This window comes from Saccostrea echinata, unplaced genomic scaffold, assembly GCF_033153115.1.
Source record: "Saccostrea echinata isolate AGI-Se365-2 ecotype Australia unplaced genomic scaffold, CSIRO_AGI_Sech_v1 ptg000027l, whole genome shotgun sequence".
Classification (NCBI taxonomy): domain Eukaryota; kingdom Metazoa; phylum Mollusca; class Bivalvia; order Ostreida; family Ostreidae; genus Saccostrea; species Saccostrea echinata.
In genome coordinates this window covers 12,067,766-12,087,363 of record NW_026889776.1, presented here as the reverse complement: position 1 = coordinate 12,087,363, position 19,598 = coordinate 12,067,766, and the positions used below count along the sequence as shown (strand labels likewise).

Here is a 19,598-nt window from a genome sequence, read left to right as displayed (position 1 = left end):
TACTGGGGTAGGAGCAAATTATTTAAACTCTTTACCCCCTCTCCCAAAAAAATGTGACAGTTTAAAGCTACTGAGGTAGTAGTGCAGTTCTACTCCTCCCCTACCCCCCCCCCCCCCCCCAAATAAAACATAAAAAACAAATGAAGTGTTGTTTATGATTTTAGGTCTTGAGAGGTCGAGGACGTGGAATGTGCAGAGGACGACAGCGCGTGCAGCCAGCTGGCTTGAATAGACTGGAAATGGCAGCTCAGGCTCGACGGGACAGACAATCTCAGCTTGAAGTATATACACATATATATTAATATTTATATATTATAAAATGTCTATATCAATGTCTATATCAATTGAAATATATAAAGTTCTTATTTCAGCCAGCTTATAAATATCAATAAAATTCTTTTAAAACAAGCACTTCAATTTCAGGAATGTATTTCCAATATGGACTTGGCTGCACTACAGGAAACTCTCAAGTTAGTCTGCAAGAAACAGCCTTCATTATTGATGGATGTCCTGAAGACTGCAAATGATAATGGGGATCCAACACCAGGGAATAGCCCTGCGGTTCCAGACTGGTGCTCTTGCAATAACTGTAGGGAGATGCCTACCGAGAGGGAAAAACTGTGCTGTGGAAAAGTACCCCAGAACTGTCACACAAAATTAGCTGTAAGTTTTCATTTTTTCAAATTCTGATCAAAATATTATTATACACCAACTAGATATGAAAAAAGGTGAAGATAAACAGTCAGTGTAATGTCTATTATGTATAGGATTTCTATACCATAGTGCTAGATGAATTGGTTCTCGAAGTTGCCATGAGATTTAGGAATGATGCTTTGGCAGAACCTAGAGATGACAACTACAACAGAGCTCATCGACATACAGCTTACAGACAATATGTTATGTGGATGCATGGCCGTCTTGGAGCTGGAAACCGAAAGGTCATTCCCAGCTGCTGCATATGGAAAATTCGAGACCAATATCCTGAACCTTCTGGTCAATATGTGGGATACATAGAAGGAGTCTTAGATTGATAAAGACAACATTTGATTTTCACATATTGCTGTTTTTATATAATAATAAGGTTAATTAAACATTGAATAAATCTTTGAAATACTATGTATCATTTTTCATTCATCAATGTGAAAAGAAAAGAACAAAAAAAGCAAAACATGCAATGTCATATTTAAAAGACTGTATCAAACACCTATTGATGAGTTACTTGGGTGTCAGAGATAAAGGTATTATTTACAAAATTCTGCAATAACATAAATGTTCAAAGTATCCAAGCAATTCAGAAAATTGCATATCATAAATCTAAAAAGTTTTTTGATTGCAACATTATCCTTGTTATAAGTAGCTTGCATAACTCCAAAGGAGTGGGGGGTATACTGTTTTACCCTTGTGTGTATGTCTGTGTGTTCCGTGTCTCTCCAAAACAATTTTTTTTGCAGTTTTCTCAGTAACTCCTCATCACAGATGCTTGAAATTTTAGCACAATCTTTGTTTAGGCATGCCATATGGTGGGATTCATTTTTATTTGAATCTGATGTCAACTTCCTGTTTATCCGTGCGTCTGTCACTAACAAATTTTTCGTCACAGTTTTCTCAGCAACTACTCATCACAGATGCTTGAAATTTTAGCACAATCTTTGTTTAGGCAAGCCATATGGTAGATTCATTTTTGTTTGAATCCGATGTCAACTTCCTGTTTATCCATGCGTCTGTATGTACCAAATTTCCGTCGCAGTTTTCTCAGCAACTACTCTGCGCAGATGCTTGAAATTTTAGCACAATCTTTGTTTAGGCATGCCATATGGTAGGATTCATTTTTGCATGAATTAGATGTCAACATGAGAGTGTATATTCACATCAGAGTGGGAGTATTACTAGTGAGCATTCGCTCACCGACTTCTTGTTGTTACAGGTAAATGTTCAAAATTGCAATATTAAACAAGATCAGAGACGTGTCTCTTTTCTTGATTCTGACTAATTAAATGCTCTCATGGAGAAATCGAGATTTCTTCTCTGCCACCAGAGATTCAGTTGGCGGTGGAGCAACAGGAGCTAGGGTCTCGGACACACGTCGTGGATCCTCCACATCAAGGACAACTGGCTTGTTCATACCAACAGGGTCAAAAATCCTATTCTGAAGACACAGTTTCATGATGTCAGTTGCATATGGATATTGTTTTTCTTCTCTTACTGGGTAGGCAGACCATCTTCCACTTTTTTTGCTGTAGTACCGCTGATGCCTAAAGTACAAGATTCAATATATTTCAAAATGCATTCCAACCTAGTCAGCAAAATAATTTACAATGGTATATTGTAGATTTTAACTTAAAAAATAAATGAATGAGAGAAAAAGAAACCTTAGTGATCCATCTTTTCTTTTGGCAGCTTCTCTGTCACAATTTGCATTGTGGTCCAGTGCAGCAACAAGGTTTCTCGCTCTGTACACTGGAGGTGTGTAAGAATGGCGCTTTGATGAGTACTTCAAAATAAGGTTTTGAAAGTTCTCCAAAGCGGCTGTACTTCTGTAAAAAAAAAAAAAAATCACTAAATAAACTATATACATGGTGAAACCTTCCTGAAAAGTTTTAATCTAACATTTAAGAAATCTGTTATATATATATCACATTTGTGTTTTCATTTTCTAATGGAAACATTATAATTGGATATGCATAAATAGAAAATATCTGTAGAAAAATGTAGTATACAATCAATTTTGTGTATACCGGCAATTAAGGTAGTAAGGAATCTTCTTTATTAGTCTTTTGTCCCTAACAATTTCACGCACGGCAACATGTGCTGGGGATCCTGCCTCAAGCCAATCTTTGTTCCTTTCCTCTGTTAATGGACCACGCTGGCATGAACTTTTTGCTCCTGCTCTGTATGGCAAAATCCATTCATGCTCATTCACAACATGATGTATGACTCCAAACCAAATGCCCTGAAAAGAAGAACAGTCTTAAATTTTTTTTCACTCTCTATTAACACAAACTGAATCAAGTGGTTTTTCTATTTACAGTTCAAACTTACAATAAACTCTTCTTCTGTATTTGCTACAGAGGAACAAAACCAAAAATGGTTTACTATCTCTCTTGTCCACTGTAATATTGGTTTTTTTGATTTTTCTTGTCCAGTCTGAAAATAATGTTCAAAATTCAGTTTACTCATTTAGCATTTTTCCAAATTTTGAAAATGTTCTTAAAAAAAAAATCTTAAATTGTCTCACCTTTATTAGTTTTTTCCCAAGGTTTTTTGACCCATGCCAGATGTCGAATGAATGTTTTATTTCTGGGTAATCTTTTTCTGTTATAAAAACATGATGATAGCTACAGTAAATCTAATTTATATATTTATCCCTAAAGAAAAATCAGAAAAAAATCCTAATTACAGATTTAAGGTTTAAAAAAGAAAAAAAACAACAAAAAAAAAAAAAAACAAAGAAGTATATAAAGACACATACTCATTAAAGCTTCAATCTGCACATGTGCATCTGTCACCACTTCCACCACATTTATTTCTTTTTCAAGGAGAAACTGCAGGCCCTTCTGAAAACACGCCTTTTCAAGGATTGCACTTTTTCTTCCTGTCATTCTCTTGTCCATGGTCACTAAGCACAGTATCTTGTGGGTTTCATTTTCCATAAATGTGTACGTACAGTACTGTGCGGAATGACCTGGACTGTCCATACGACCATCGCCTAAGCAAACAAACAAAAAAAAAAACAAATAATCAAAATAAAAGAAAATTTAAATATATCCTCTTCTTGACAAAACAAACAATACAAGCATTTGGTTGATATTGTACTCACCAAGAACAACAACATCTTTTCCTCTGAATTCTTCTAGAATATCATTCTGATGCTTTTTCCAAATTTCTTCAATTGTTGGAGTGACATAGGTTCTTTGTATCTTTATAAATGATGAGACAGACAGAATGGGGAGCTTCAGGAACTTAAAAAACAGGGAAATCTTTTGAAAATTATTTCCTGACGCCAGTAAAGCTGCTGAGATTAAAACATCCCCACTGTGAACCCGTCTATTAAGAAGAGGTTGCGAACACCATTTGTGTGCCTCATGATTGTTTGTGCAGACCTGGAACAGAAATTTAAAAAGTGCCTTTGTATTTCAAAAAGAAAGGTGAATGATGCCTTGTCACAATATGTATTATATATGATTCTTTTAAAATTATACTGAAGTTCATTACCCATCTCAGGTACACAGCTGAAGACACTACTTCTGATGAAATGTGAACTTGAGCTTCACATCCTTTCACCCTACAAATCTTAGGGACTCCTGTTTCTGCCAAGGTAATCAGCTGATTAATGTAAACCATGGCTGGACAATCATGGACCAGTTGTTCAATTTCATCATTGTTGCGTATAACTGGTAGACAACTATACTCAGCATGTTCTACAAATCTTTCTTGATCGTCCTCAATCTCTTCTGAATCCGACTCATCTAGCGTCACACCATGGTCAAGTCTATAGAGAGAATAAAAAAAACATAACAAAATTATAAAAATTTATGTTATTACAGTTTAATGAACCAATTACCAATAATTTTTCCCATTAGTATGTTTCATGCTATCTGAAATATTTACAATGATTAAACATATTTAACCTCTTTTAATTAAATTTTATATTACTAAGTAAATAATAATTCTAATAAAAATTACTTTAAAGACAGGTGGAAACTTGGCTCATATTCTTCATCATCAGAAGAGTCATTTTCTTCGCATGTCAATTCAGAGGCACTCATTGTCAATCTAATAAAAATGCATATATCAAAATCATTCATGCTAAAATAATACATGACGTATTTAGGCCATCACTAATAATAATAATATATTTTTTTATGTACTCCGACTTACATTTTTCAAGGTGGGAATGTAGGTAGGTGTTTTGTTTGTTTGTTTTTTGTTTTTTTTTTTTTGCAGTATCTATAGCTAACATCAATTACTGTCATAAAAAGCATAAACTTAAGATTTATTGATGCTTTCATGATACACCGGATAAGACAGATTTAATATTTATTGCTATAAAAATGTTATTTCAAACAAGAGGCACTGGGGCCACATCGCTCACCTGAGCACTCTGGCTAGGAAACAGCAGAAATCAATTCAGTCCTGAAAAGTTTAAATATAAAAGTGGTTCGGGGGGGGGGGGGGGGATGTACTTCATATGGATGCTTATGAGTTAATATGACAAATATGCCCCTGTATTTTCCTGGGGGTCATAATTTGAACAAACTTGAATCTACACTACCTAAGGATGCTTCCATATAATTATGACCAATCATGGTTTTGCTGTTCTTGAGAAGAAGATTTTTAGAGATTTTCCCAATATATTCCTATGTAAAACTTTGACTACCCATTGTTGCCCCACCCTACCCCCGGGGGTCATGATTTGAACAAACTTGAATCTACACTATCTGAGGATGCTTCCATTTAAGTTTCATGTTTTCAAGCACAGTGGTTCTTGAGAAGAAGAATTTTAAATGATGCCATTAATTTTTCACGAATTCATAATTATCTCCCCTTGGAAAAGGGGGTGGCCTTTAATTTGAATCCCCTTTACCCAAGGATACTTTGTGGCAAGTTTGGTTGAAATTGGCCCACTGGTTCTTGAGAAGATGAACATGTGAAAAGTTTACGATACCAACGCCAACAACAACAGACAATGGAAAAATTTCGATCAGAAAAGCTCAGGTGAGCTAAAAAGTATCTTAGAGAATTATAAACCTTTAAAATGAAACAATGTCTATTTCCCTTGACCCCCCCCCCCCCCCCAAAAAAAAAAAAACATTTAAAATTTAAAGTACTGGGGAAAAGATAGGGTAAGGGCAATTTTGACAGGTCAGTCGGAGTACATCAAACAAATTAATTTTTATTGGCCTTAGAAAGAAACATTTTTAATATGTGTGACAAAAGAGCAATGTTGTCAAACCTAAAAGGATCCACAAAACTGTCTGAAAATGGCTTAAAGCTCTTAGTCCTTGGATCTGTAGGTTCTGCAATTTCCTCAATGCCAGACATAGCACTTTCAACACTGAAAATATTATTTAAATTTTCTTTTTAAAAGTAAATTTTCTACATAATAATAATGATAATAATTTCAAAACTCCATTTAGAATGTTTTTGGTAATTATATATGTATTCAAAAATTGACACAAATACTTCTCAAAATTTTGCAAATGTAAAACAAGCTTGGATATTTACTCTTTTCCCACTTCATCTGGTGAAATGTCAGACAAATCAGACTGAACAATACATATTTTCTTCAAAGCTGGTGGACCAGGCGTTGATGTAACACAGGGTTTGAAGTTTTTTCCAGCAGGAACACTTGTATATTTTTGCTCATCCTTAGCTTCATAGCTAGAACAATGAAATCTAAACGTTTAACATAATTATATAAATATCTTGTATAGTTATCTAAACGTTTAACAGAGTTTGGTTATTTACCCTTTCCGTGCCTCACAATATTTACGCTATCAACTGGCTTACGAAGATACTTATTTGTTGTATATTACAACAAAAAACTAACATCGGCTGAATAAGATATGATGCTTACAAGTCAAGTAAGGTACTAAGAGTTTTCTCCAATCATTTATACTAGTATCTTGCATTAAATTGGCTATAATTAAACTTGTACACACTTACTTGTCAAGCAGAATCTTTGCAACTTCGATATTTGTTTTCACGGATAATTTTGTCCGCAGCTCCGTCCAACGATCGTATTGATCTCCAATATATATTTTGTTTTTGTTTAACCTAGCATTCGCTTCCCTTTTATTCCTTTTTCTCGCCGAATCCGTTAATTTAATCTTCGCACCACGTTTTCCCGACATCTTTGCTCTGCATCTCCGACAAGCTGCACATGCGTACATCAGTACGAACATCAGTCTCCGAGCGTTTGACCCAGAGGTCACTTGCATATTTCTGACTACGTCGGGGAAATATTGTCTTGCAAGACAAAAATTCATGAACGGCTATTTTTCTCTTTTTCGACTTATTTTAGACCTTCAATGAGTTCAAATTTAGTCTATAATTTTAAATTTCAGATCGATAAAATGTTTTCGTGCTACATTCGTGATTAAAAAAAAATTGCCGCCGCTGACAGCTTATATTGCTTTAATTATTATCCAATTATGTCTTAATGCTCAGAGTTACTCTTCATTGTAATTGTTTCTGTCATTACTGCTATGAATTGGTTGTTTCATACAAGATCTTCAGTTGGAAACAGGTCCTTAAACTGTCCATGCCGACTCCAATTCGCGTAGAAAACGCCAAGCGTTTTTGATCGTTAATAAATAAGTAAAAGAAGGACCGATTTAATTCTACCTCTCTATTCTACAAATCTACACATTCTACACATGTACCATTCTACACTTGTCGAAGGGACAGCTGCTACCTATCTTTAATCGACTTAAGTCAGTCGAGGCCGGGGTTTGAACCATGACCTTCCGATCAACCGACGGAGCTACCGTGACGGTCTACATCGTAATGAATAAAAAAAATTATTTAGACAAAAATCAACTCCCAGCACCTTTTAAATTAACCATGATATAAATAATTTACATTCCCTATTTCAGATTTAACAGTCTACTACATGCATGTCCTCGCACTTTAGAGGTTTATCAGGACTAGCCTATTCCTATTATTTTCTTTACATTATGTGATACTGCAACTTGATATAATCTTGATAGGTTTACAGTTTTCTTGGTTAGATTTTAAGATTTAAAGCGATTTTGATTTCAATTAAGCATTGTTCAATGGATCCACTTATCTGTATCACCTTTACTGCGTCAAGTCAAGACGAGTGACGTCCTTTATGACACATGATTTGTTTCTGCAGTATTGCATGTTATCAAAAGGTGATATTTTGCACTCTTTGATAAATAACGGATAACACAAATGCATGCAACCTCTTTATGCTCATCACCATATGCTGTAATTTATTTGTTAAAATAACTTATTTTATCTCATTATTACTTATTAAAGGTGCTTGGACACAGATTTTAAGTTAATATTTTCTCAAATTTTCTGTATAATTTCATGACTTATATGTTGCTATAGCATTTCATACTAAAATATAATAAAAATCTTATTTCATCTCGAAATTATTAAAATTTCGAATTTCTGGACGTGTTGGATTGACACATCCTTGCGCTTTCACATATTTTGATTTTATTCTTAATACTTAAGAAAAGTGGCAATTTTGTTTTGTATTCATGAAAAATATTAAAACTATAACCCAGAAAATTCAGAGTAGAAATGTTCGAAAGCAAAACCCACTCACAGTCCGTACTCAGTGGTGTGTGCAGAATTTAACAATTGAACACACCCGTTGAATCGTAAACACTAACAATAACAGAGCTCGTGCCCTGTTTACAAAAAACAGTTTACGTATCACGGGTGTTTTCCATTAAAATTTTGTTACACATCACAGAGCACGGACTGACAATACTGGTGAGTTGGTTTTCCTTTTGAACATTTCTACTCTGAGTTTTCTGGATTATAGATGTAATATTTTTCATTAATACATAGCAAATCGCTTCTTTTCTTAAATATTAAGGATAAAGTTAAAATTTGTGTAAGTGCAAAGTTGTGTTAATCAAACGCGTCCCGGAATTCGTAGTTCCAATGATTTCCAGAATTAAGTTTTTAATTATATTTTCATGTAAATTGTTATTGCAATATATAAGTCGTGATATTATACAGAAAATTTGAGAAAATATTAAGTTCAAATCTGTGTCTAAGCACCTTTAAATTTTTATATCACGTCACAATGATACTTACTATATATGAACCCATGTCCATAACAAAGCTCTGAAAACGATAACTTTTTTTCCCTGAGATGCCATATAGCAAGTATCATTGTTTATACTTGTATGTCTTACGTGTGTTGCATCTATATCCAGTATATCCATTGTTGCAACCGTTACTGCAGATTCCGTCAACATAATTACAAACTGTGCCATTAAAACAGTTATCACTGCAAGTTTTCCTGCAAAAGTTTCCATACGTTCCAACAGGACACGCTGTCAATAAAATATTTAAGATAAATTATCAAACAGATATAAAAATCGACAGAAGTTTTTTTTTTTTTTAAATTAAATACAGTAATTGTATCATATTTACTTGTGTTTTCTATTTAGCATTTTTGACAGACAGATAAATACAGTACATCATTATATATCATACATTTATGCATATATATAAATGTATTATTTAGAAATGCACTTAATCAGATCAACGCTAACTTTTGAAAAATAAAATTTCTGAGAATCATTCTTAGATATAAAGAATTTACAGTATTTTCAGATAAAGGCAGGGGATACTAACTTGTACATACTTTTGTTACAGAAAGGTCCTATATATCCAGGTCTACAACCCAAGTCACAACTTCCTGTTGTTTTGTTGCAGTGAGAATCATTCAAACAATTTCCACTACAATTATGAATACAACCTGGACCAAATGTTCCGTTTACACATTCTGTAATTAAGTAATTTCACTTAAATTGCATGTGTACACACTTCTCAGATCTTTAATTGTTTCATTTTCTTACAATTCTACCCGGTATTACGATACATGTACATATCTTTTCATGTTCTCCTCGTAAAGTACTCAGGATTGTTTTAATTCTCATTTTGCAAATCAATTTCACTCTTTTTCTACAACTTTCATGAATAGTATTTTTCAAAATAACAACATGGAGCTCCATGGTTGCTTTGATAAAAACTTATAAATGCTTTTTTAAACTTTAACATTGGTTTTCCAGCTTTAGGTTGAATTCTGACTTTTAAGTTGGTAATGCTCACTTTAAAATCGGTAATTCCAACTTTGATTACACTTTTATCTAATCACTGCCAATTTTGGGGTTAGCAATTCCAACTTCTAAGTTTACTTTTTCAGCTTTTAACTGCCCAACAAAGTTGTTGGTAATTCCAGTTTAAAATATGGTAATTCAAACTTTAATCTACATCTAGGCTTTTCTAAGATTAAACCTGGCAAACGACCTTTATATTTGATATTTCTACTGTTGAAGTTTGTAAAACAATCCGAAAAACTGATAATTCAAACTTTAATCTTTGCTTCGCCGTCTTTAAAGTTCGCTTTTCCAATTTTCAATGTTTTTTTTTTCCAACTTCGATATAAGCTTTTAAAACTTTAAAACTTTTAACATGATAAACTTCAAATTTTTCTACTGACTTTGTTTTTGGTTTCGCTAATTTTGCGTGAAAGAAACTGTAAATGAGGAGAAAAAAATGAAATTACTGGAAACCATCCAGGCAATTACTTATTATTTCTTTTATTAAAATAGCTAAATCGAATTTAGCTTTTCGTATCAATACATGTTGAATACCCTTTTTTTCAGGGAGGGTCTCCACTAATTGGGAAAAAAATGTCTTAGAAATATCCTACGAACATTAGAATGAACATTAGAATTTCCTATTTTCCAGGGTTGGACTGGGTCTAAGATTATTTTTATACCCCTGAAATCGGTGTTTGGAAGGGAGTATGTAACTGAGGATTTTTCATAACCTTGATCCATCGTCATAGATGCAAGTTCAAGGTCACTGGTAGAAAAAGTATAAAGATCATGACTGGTCTAGAACTTTGTTATATAGAATTATTGGATGTCCATATTTCAATAAAAGATTATTTACGACCAGAGGATGCATCATTTTTTCAAACCAAAGTCGTTTTGGCAAGTTCAAAGTCACATTTACAAAATTTGAAAACCCACTTTAAAAAATTGCAGTGGGTGTATTATTTTATGAGCTTGCTCAAAAATACATAGAGTTTTCACCATTTTACATTTTGCAATATAAATATTAAAACCTTCAAAATCCAGGGGATAGGGGGATAAAGATCCCAAGGCCCAATCCCCCACTGGATCCGATACTGCAATAGTGCATTGTACCTATATGTATAAAGGAATTAGTACAAACAAGCTTAGTCTATCGAGATTTTGAAAAGTTTAACATCATTTAACATTTAAATAACCACTGATCTTTATTTTACATACAAATATAGAGAGACTATGGGATGCAAATTTGAGAGCAACCTCAAATGCTGAAAAAATATGTCGGTTGTGGTAAATGTGTTCTTTGTTCACCTGTCTTATATACTAAGATATAAATACAACAATATATATCAACTTTCAGCGATTGATAAAGCATGTGACAAAAAATTCTAAATATTTTAATTTCTTTATACTGTAATTGTAGAGCATAATTTTTTTTAGTACTAAAGCGTATTTAAGTATACAAATAAAATGCGTGAAATCGAAAAAAAAAAATGTAGAAAGTCCAATATTTAAATTGAATTTACCAACTTTAGAGTTGAAAAGGTCAGGATTAAAGTTGGAAAAGCCAACTTTGGCCAATTTCAAAGTTGTAATCACAAACTATAAAGTTGAGAAAGTAAATTTTAAAGTTGGAATCACAGGTACCTACTTTTGAGTTGGGAAGTACAAATCTTTTAATTTGGAAAAGCTAAGATTAAAGGTGGAAAAGCAAGTTTTTGAGATGGAAATAACCGTTTAAAAGTTGATTGACAAAACCAAGATTAAGGTGGAAAATCCAGCTTTAGAAGTGGAATTTATAACTTTAAAGTTGGAATTGTAAGAGGAAAAACAGTCCAACGTCGTATTGGTATGATTTTCCGAAATATGACCTTAAAGCATAAGCATTTGAAAAAGTACTAGACAAAGAAACTTCAAGTATAGTATTTTGCAATAATGTATGACTTTATATTTAAAGAAATTTTGGCAAGCTTATGATCAACGGTCGTGTCAACAATATAGGCTTGAATTCGTTTAAACAAGGTTATGAACACAAGGAGTGGAAGGGTAAAATAATCGTCCCTGTGACACTGATATAGAAATGTAACAGAGGGTTACATTCAAGCGCCCCTTACATGAAAGGCAGTAAAATATTTCTTGATCATAATCCAACTTCACTATGACAATGTAAAATGCCACTTAGAATAAGAGTATTAAATTTGTGATTTGTCCGTATTGAAATTAACTTAAAAAAAAACAACAGTGAAACTTTTCTTGATTATGACCAAAGTTCATTTTGACAATGCTATGATTGGTCCATATTTTCGAAAGGAACTCCTTCTTTAAATCAAAGAACTGTCTAGTGTTATTGGTTGTAACTGAGTCATATTGCCTGAATTTCATCAAGGATAATTTAATCGGTTTGGAGACTCTTTTTTAAAATAAACATTGAATACTTAAAAAAGAAGTCTTCAAAATTACATACCAGTAATCAAGAGAATATCTTTAAAGAGAAATACTTATATTTTATTATGGAATGTGACTTTTTAAAATATATATAAAATCCGAAACGTTACCTATATTACATATGACTCCCATCCATCCCGAAGCACATCCGCCTACACAATTGCCCGACTCATTATTGCAGGTAACGTTGTTTTTGCAATAACCAAGACATTTGTTTTCACATCCTATTCCATACCATCCAAAAGGGCATGCTTTTTGTTCAAAGGTAATATAAAAAACAAATTGCTTGAAATTTCACCACAATAAAAACAAGCAAAAATATATCACTTAATACAAATGCTGCAGAAATCTGGTTTCAATGAATAGTTTGTATACTTTTGTGGCTGTATGTTTATTTGGAAGAGACCTGATAAATTATGGATTTGATTAAAGAGAAACTTTTCTCTTTTCCCCATATATTTCAAAAATTTTTTCCCCAATTTCAGTTGTATTTCATTCTCTTCACCATCTAGATATTCTAATTAAAATTTTTTTGAAATATCTGATATTTTAGAATTATCAATATCTACTCTTAGATTGCGTTAAAAAATATTCGTTCTAGCGATAAACGGTGAAAAGTGTTTAAAATATTTTAGCATTAGTTTTCATACATGTATAACTTATTCGTTTAAAAACTTATCACACGTTTTACTCTTCATACGTTTATCACATTTGTCTCCCGTCCATCCTGGCCTACATCCCAGACAACTTCCGTTAACTATGTGACATCTCAGTTCCTGGCAGTTGGCAGGGCATGGTAGATCACAGTTAACGCCATAAACTCCATTTTTAGCACAACCTGTACAATACATGACGAAGTACATGTAAATGTTTTTAATCCAATGTACCAGGATGGTGCAGTTTTCTGGACTTTTGTCATTTACAGTTTCCCTTGCGACATTGTGAAATCTACGTAACTATGACAGAGACACTCATTAGCCTTTTAATTTGTTCTGTTTATTTTTTTCACCCCATAATGTTAACACAAAAAAATTTTTAAAAATATATTAGACTCGCAAAAATTTATTTCAAAAACTTACAAATTAGTAATGCAAAACATATACTTTACTCATTGTGTATTATCATTATTTTCATATACATTGTGTATTATCATTATTTTCATTTACATGAATTTCAAGTGTACTTATGACATATGAAATTCATAAACTGTTTTGACTGTTCCTTTGTAAAACCACAAAGCTCATGGATAGGAAAATTATCAAAACTGATTGAAGGTACCATAGAGAAACGCATTTACATAATAAAATTTAGAATATTACTAGCTGGTATGCTCTTACCATAAACTATCACTTCACATAACATTGTTATGCTTTGAGTTTTGTAACCATCAGGATAGGTAACGTCATCCAGTCTTTCGTTGTAATAAACGACGTATCGTCCATATTTTATGCAAGTTGTGTTAAAATCCAAAGGAGGCAGCTCAGGTCCGTCCTTGTAACAAAGAACCCAATCTTCTCTGTTGGTGGAGTTTGAAAGATAGATGGAGAATCCTGCAAATCGTCCTCTTTGTCTCATAACTGGAAATAATATTTTTAAAAATTTGTTAACATATCAATTTCATTTTGTAAAAAAATGTTCTTAAATCACTTTCATGCAATAGTGGCTTTGAAGTTGAAAAGTTGTGTCTCAAGCCCGTTTTTAGAGCAAAAGGGCCTATTATCTTGTTTGTTAGATTTGTAAAATCAGAGTTCTCCATAAGCTGCTTTACTGTGTCGGCCCAAACACAGTGAAATTTCCTCCGACACAGTAACTATTCAAATATTATGCCTGCAACACAGTAAAACTTTTGCGACACATTAAATTCTTAAGATCTTTGACGAACAATATATCAGAACATAAATTTTCTCTAAATATCGTTAAATTAAAACTTGAAACTAAAAAAAAAAACAAACTAAAACTTGGGGTGTTAAAAGCCATCTTTCTTTTTTGAGCGAATGCACGAAATTACGTCCCCTCTGCAAAACTTAGACAATCCTCCAAAAATGGCCCCGACGAATATTATTGATTTCCAGTATTACTTGCTTGATGTGCTTCATTTTGAATACATAAAACATGAGCTAAAAACATTAACATGTATATTTTAAAAGTATTGTATAAAATTGAGATGATAATAAAATATAAGAAATAAAACTTAAAAATCAGGTATTTTTATGAACGTCATGCGAACTACAATTCTAAAATCTGTTTTCCCCCTTATTTTCCAAAAACTAATGACATTGAATTCACAATAAAGAAAAGTGTGTATTAGAAGATTACATGTTTAAAACACTGTCCCTAGATCAAGATACTCGTAACATACGTCAGTTTTCCTAATTTAAATATCACCTGCATATGGCGTAGGCAAGAATTGGTTCTACGAACGAACAATTATTTTACATATGTACGGCAAGCTACTGGCTAATAAGTTGATAATGCAAGGATACTAGCAGTTTCGTGAAAGTCAACATTTCGAAAATTCTATGGCCGATACAATGACATTGTTAGCAATTACAATTTATCGTTACGGTGAATTCACCATGCATCGGACACACACTAGTACCTTGCTTCGGACAACTTCAAGCATCGAACTAACATCAAACCTGAATGACCTCATCTTTTAACTTCTGTCCCTAGATCAAGATACTCGTAACATACGTCAGTTTTCCTAATTTAAATATCACCTGCATATGGCGTAGGCAAGAATTGGTTCTACGAACGAACAATTATTTTACATATGTACGGCAAGCTACTGGCTAATAAGTTGATAATGCAAGGATACTAGCAGTTTCGTTAAAGTCAACATTTCGAAAATTCTATGGCCGATACAATGACATTGTTAGCAATTACAATTTATCGTTACGGTGAATTCACCATGCATCGGACACACACTAGTACCTTGCTTCGGACAACTTTAAGCATCGAACTAACATCAAACCTGAATGACCTCATCTTTTAACTTGTTTCTATCTTAAAGCTTACTTCTTTTTTGTTTAGAGATACATATATAATATCAAATTTACAGCTTTTTTTTGCAGAAATAAAAAATATAAACTAAAAATAAAACAAGTTCTCTTTATATGACACGATGTTTCTTGGCACTAAAAGATCTTTGATAATATTCCAGACCAAGTTGCCAAATTACGAGGCAAAGCAAGCCTCATCTAAGGTGATGTGAAGAAACTAAAATCTCTACACATTTGTGGTTCAAAACATACAATAAAATATAGAAAAAAAAAAGCTAATGTTAAATGAATCATCAAATATTGTGACTTATTTATAAGCATTCAGGCATTTTCAAGGCCACGGTGATAAAGGTAGGGCATTTTTCCGGTTCAATACATTATTTGGCCGATGCCATTGTCCTATCCATGGTGAACTCAGAATCATTCAAACAAATTGTTTTATATGAATATTTTCTCAATAATAAGCAATATTCTATCATATTTAATATTTCAATCACATAATACATGCTACAAGCTCCATTTTGATAATATTCGGTTGGCAGCGATATCACTACTTGTTCAAGTACGAGGATATCCGATGCATAGTGAACTCACCCTTAGTCGAATGTTGACTTACAAGACAACAGAAATCTCAGAAATGTAGGTAGATAGTTGAACATCAGTGCATGTGAGCTCTTCAGAATACACCATTCTAAATTATCACATTAACTTGTACATGTATTAAGACGGAATAAGAATGAAAACTATTTTGAAAAGAAATTAGTTTTTGCAAAACCTGCGTCAATTTGATTTTGAAACGCTTCACATAATATGCTTTACATTGAAATAAACCATAATTATTGTGGTAAAGCTTTTAACTAATACAAAGTATTTACCGTATGCTGAGCCAAAGTCCTTGAATAGTATCCTGATACTGTGAATACTGTAGATATCACCAAGATCAACTCTCCACCACACACTGGTGTCGGGAGAGGATCCTCCTATAACTCCGGTCCGTGTACATGATGACATATTTCTGTCAACTGCGTTGCTTGCAATATACCAACTTCCACAAAAATATGGTTCAGTACAAGGATTCGTTAATGTCTGACTTGAAGCTTTATCATGTGACAAATCGACTTAAAAAACAATTTGTTTATAAAATTGAATGATTGCTTATTGCTTAAAGCGACATCATGTGTTCTGTTATGTTATTTGTATCATAAATCAAAAAAGTAATAAAATATTAGTAAAAAACAAACATTTGACGAATTTAAATTAAACTGCGCTGCTAAGCAACCAGAGAGTGACTGACAAGCAAAGTAATAAATTATTGCATCGTCATTATTGTCTATGTTAAGATCACGAAACTCTTCTTATATAATTCCATATTTCGAAATGCTTAACCATTGAAACATCTAAGGGCAAAACTTCAATCTATTTTGTGCGCTGATGACCCTTTACATGAAGTCAAGGTCAAAGGTAATGATCAGTTTCCTTAATATTTTCATTTCTTCAGTCTTTTAAGATCGGTCATGGTACATGTGGTCTAGAACTGGGTAGGGCCACCAAGTCGTCTTTTTTATCTGGCATGTTTACCTAAGGCCCGAATTGCTCCTAAAGTGAAATTTGGTTTTATCTTAAACCAATGGAAGAAAACTATATTTGGAAACTGATGTCAATGGCTGCCGGGGAATGTTGTATAGAACACACAAAACTAATCACAGTGCCCTCAAGACCTGTGGTGACACGCTCAGGAAAGTAGGAGTTGCACGGGACAAGATTAAAGCTGAACACGCTTCGTAAAAAGAATCTGTCCGCAATATTCGATTGGACTCTCGCTATATCTGATGGCCCCTATATATAGAGCCGCTCACTTAGTCACTGTTCAATTGTCACCGATCTAGACGGATGTATATGCTATACAGCACTCGGTAGCGACAAAAATAACTGGATACTTCTAATGCAGGAGAGTAAGATACCAAAGAGACGTACAACAGTTGCACAGGTCAGTGCAGTATACAAACAAACACAAATACACGTAACTGCAATAAATTTTAAACAAACGTGCAAGATAACCAGCACGAACACGGGTCGCCAATCCAAGCCGATACCCGTGACAATAAAGCAGTCAGGTGTAACGAATGCAAAGAGTATACCCCGGTGCTGATATCGTAGATAGTAATATCGAAAATGGCGTATGCCTATTTACGAGTTGTGTTCAGCTTTAAGCACATAACCGGTCACAAATAAAAAGTACTCATACAGTAAATCTTTTGAAAAAATGCTTTAATCGATACTTTTCAATTTTTCTTTAACCCCCTCCCAAAAAGGCTAATAAATTCTTCAGTATACGTAATGTACCTTTCTTCTTTAAGATTAGAGTAAATAAGGAAAAGTAAGGTCAAGGTAAGGGGTAAATAAAAGTCAGAAAATTACGACACATTTAAAAAGCTCTCATCAATTAATCAATACCTAGTCTAATCTAGTTATCTTACAAAAGTACGAATAATTTGCATTGATAGGTGTTAGAGTAACAGTTGCTACATTTAACTATCAAGATACTTAAGTTACTTGCATGATTAATGAAAATAAAAAGTGGAATTACATACCATAACCAAATATTCTTATAAATCCAAATGACAAAATCAGTATTCTGAGCATTTTTGCGATAAGATAATACATATTGCTTACAACCATTGATCTATAGCAGTATAACCAGGAAGTCATGGATTTAGGTATGGTGGGTCTTTGTTACAATATTCAGAACTTTTTAAAATTTTCTTTTGTATCTTATTATGATTCAGTTTGCATGTAATGTATCTAGTGTGCAATTGCACAGCTCGAGTTTTTCAGAATGACTACATAAGATGGAAAAAACTCAGGTTATTTCTCGTAAATTATATGGCACAGTGTAAACACCCTACCCACTTACTTATAATCGGCGTAATTTAGAAACTTAAAAGAATAGCGAAAAGACAGAACTTGGGAGGACTAGGATAAAACATATTGCTATTTAAAGATTTGGATGAGTGCATGTTCTTTTTCCACGTCCACACATTTCAAAGACAAGGACCTCGACCAACATTTCATTGAATTAATTGAGTTATCGTGGTTGTAAATAGAGATTTACAGTAACTGTTGTATCACACAGATTTCCCTAGTTTCTAAGTCAAAAGCCGTCGATAGATCAAGGTTTTAATGACAAAAACAAACAAGAGGCCCATGGGCCACAACGCTCACCTGAGAAACTTTGGCCCTGCTGTTCTTCACCAGACTTTCCACCAAGTAATACCTATTGTGGCCCCATCCTATCCCCAGGGGTCATGATTTTAACAATTTGTAATCTACACTACTCCAGGATGCTTCCACATAAATTTCAATATTTCTGGCCCAGTGGTTCTTGAAAAGGAGATCTTTAAAGATTTATTGAATATCTCGTACATTGTATTTCAATGTAAAAATTAGATTCATTATTGTGGTCCCATCCTACCCCAGGGATCATGATTTTAATAATTTAGAATCTGCACTACCCCAGGATGCTTCCACATAAGTTTCAGCTTTTCTGGCCCAGTGGTTCTTAAGAAGTTGAAAATGTGAAAAGTTTACAGACGGACGGACAGACGGACGTACGACGGACAATGGGTGATCAGAAAAGCTCATTTGAGCTTTAAGCTCAGGTGAGCTAAAAAGTCATGTTATCCTTTCTAATTGTTCTTGATTTATGTGTTACATGTAATATAGATTCACGCAAAACTATGATCTAAATCCTGACGAAGATAGACTATACATGAATATACATTTATCAATAATGCATGTTTGGGAGGGCAACCATACTAACAGTAGAAATTGACATCCAGATAGAAAACAATTATCAGCAGCAGAAGAAGAACATACAATGGTTTTCTATCTTTCAAATGTTAATCTTAAAAAAAGTATTAATTTGATTGAACTTCTGATTGATGCTATTCAAAGTCGTTGATGGTCGTTCTCAGATGCCGGTAATACTATGCTTGATATACTGAATGTAGAAGGAAACCAACGTCATCCCGAATTATTAGGGGGTGAAAATGAAAAAACAATCCGTATTTTCGAAAAAAAAAACTCTCCAATTAATGAATTTACAACTAAATTCAAACTACAATAATTGTTCTGTAGTAAAAATGTAGCCTCATTCAAGTTGGGTTATCCTCATATCGATATCCAGTCATGCGAGTCTATGTACTTTACGTCCTTCGCTAAAACAAGGCAAAATTTGCACATTAAATCCAGCTTGAAGTCTTTCCATAGGATAATAAAAAAAATACAGATTTACGATTCAGGAAAACTTACTTTCCCTTTTATTATTCGTCAT

The 19,598-nt window shown here is 33.4% G+C and overlaps 3 protein-coding genes across 3 annotated transcripts; 1 reads left to right on the top strand and 2 right to left on the bottom strand.

Moving 5' to 3' along the window:
- The first annotated feature begins 221 nt into the window (after positions 1-221).
- On the top strand, positions 222-1,075 carry LOC133193066 (P2X purinoceptor 7-like). Its single transcript, XM_061329052.1, has 3 exons — positions 222-281; positions 424-663; positions 768-1,075. The coding sequence occupies exons 1-3, from the start codon at positions 240-242 to the stop codon at positions 1,029-1,031; spliced, it is 546 nt and encodes a 181-aa protein (XP_061185036.1). The 5' UTR covers positions 222-239; the 3' UTR covers positions 1,032-1,075.
- Positions 1,076-1,908: 833 nt separating this feature from the next.
- On the bottom strand, positions 1,909-6,919 carry LOC133193071 (uncharacterized). Its single transcript, XM_061329057.1, has 12 exons — positions 6,667-6,919; positions 6,226-6,381; positions 5,954-6,055; positions 4,684-4,773; positions 4,213-4,489; positions 3,818-4,100; positions 3,470-3,706; positions 3,236-3,312; positions 3,040-3,144; positions 2,736-2,950; positions 2,370-2,534; positions 1,909-2,252 (listed from the first exon to the last, which is right to left on the bottom strand). Exons 1-12 carry the CDS (start codon positions 6,903-6,905, stop codon positions 1,991-1,993), a joined length of 2,208 nt encoding a protein of 735 aa, XP_061185041.1. The 5' UTR covers positions 6,906-6,919; the 3' UTR covers positions 1,909-1,990.
- Positions 6,920-8,880: 1,961 nt separating this feature from the next.
- Positions 8,881-19,598, bottom strand: LOC133193240 (multiple epidermal growth factor-like domains protein 10). Its single transcript, XM_061329200.1, has 7 exons — positions 19,577-19,598; positions 16,141-16,383; positions 13,601-13,840; positions 12,964-13,101; positions 12,374-12,514; positions 9,362-9,502; positions 8,881-9,047 (listed from the first exon to the last, which is right to left on the bottom strand). The coding sequence occupies exons 1-7, from the start codon at positions 19,596-19,598 to the stop codon at positions 8,881-8,883; spliced, it is 1,092 nt and encodes a 363-aa protein (XP_061185184.1).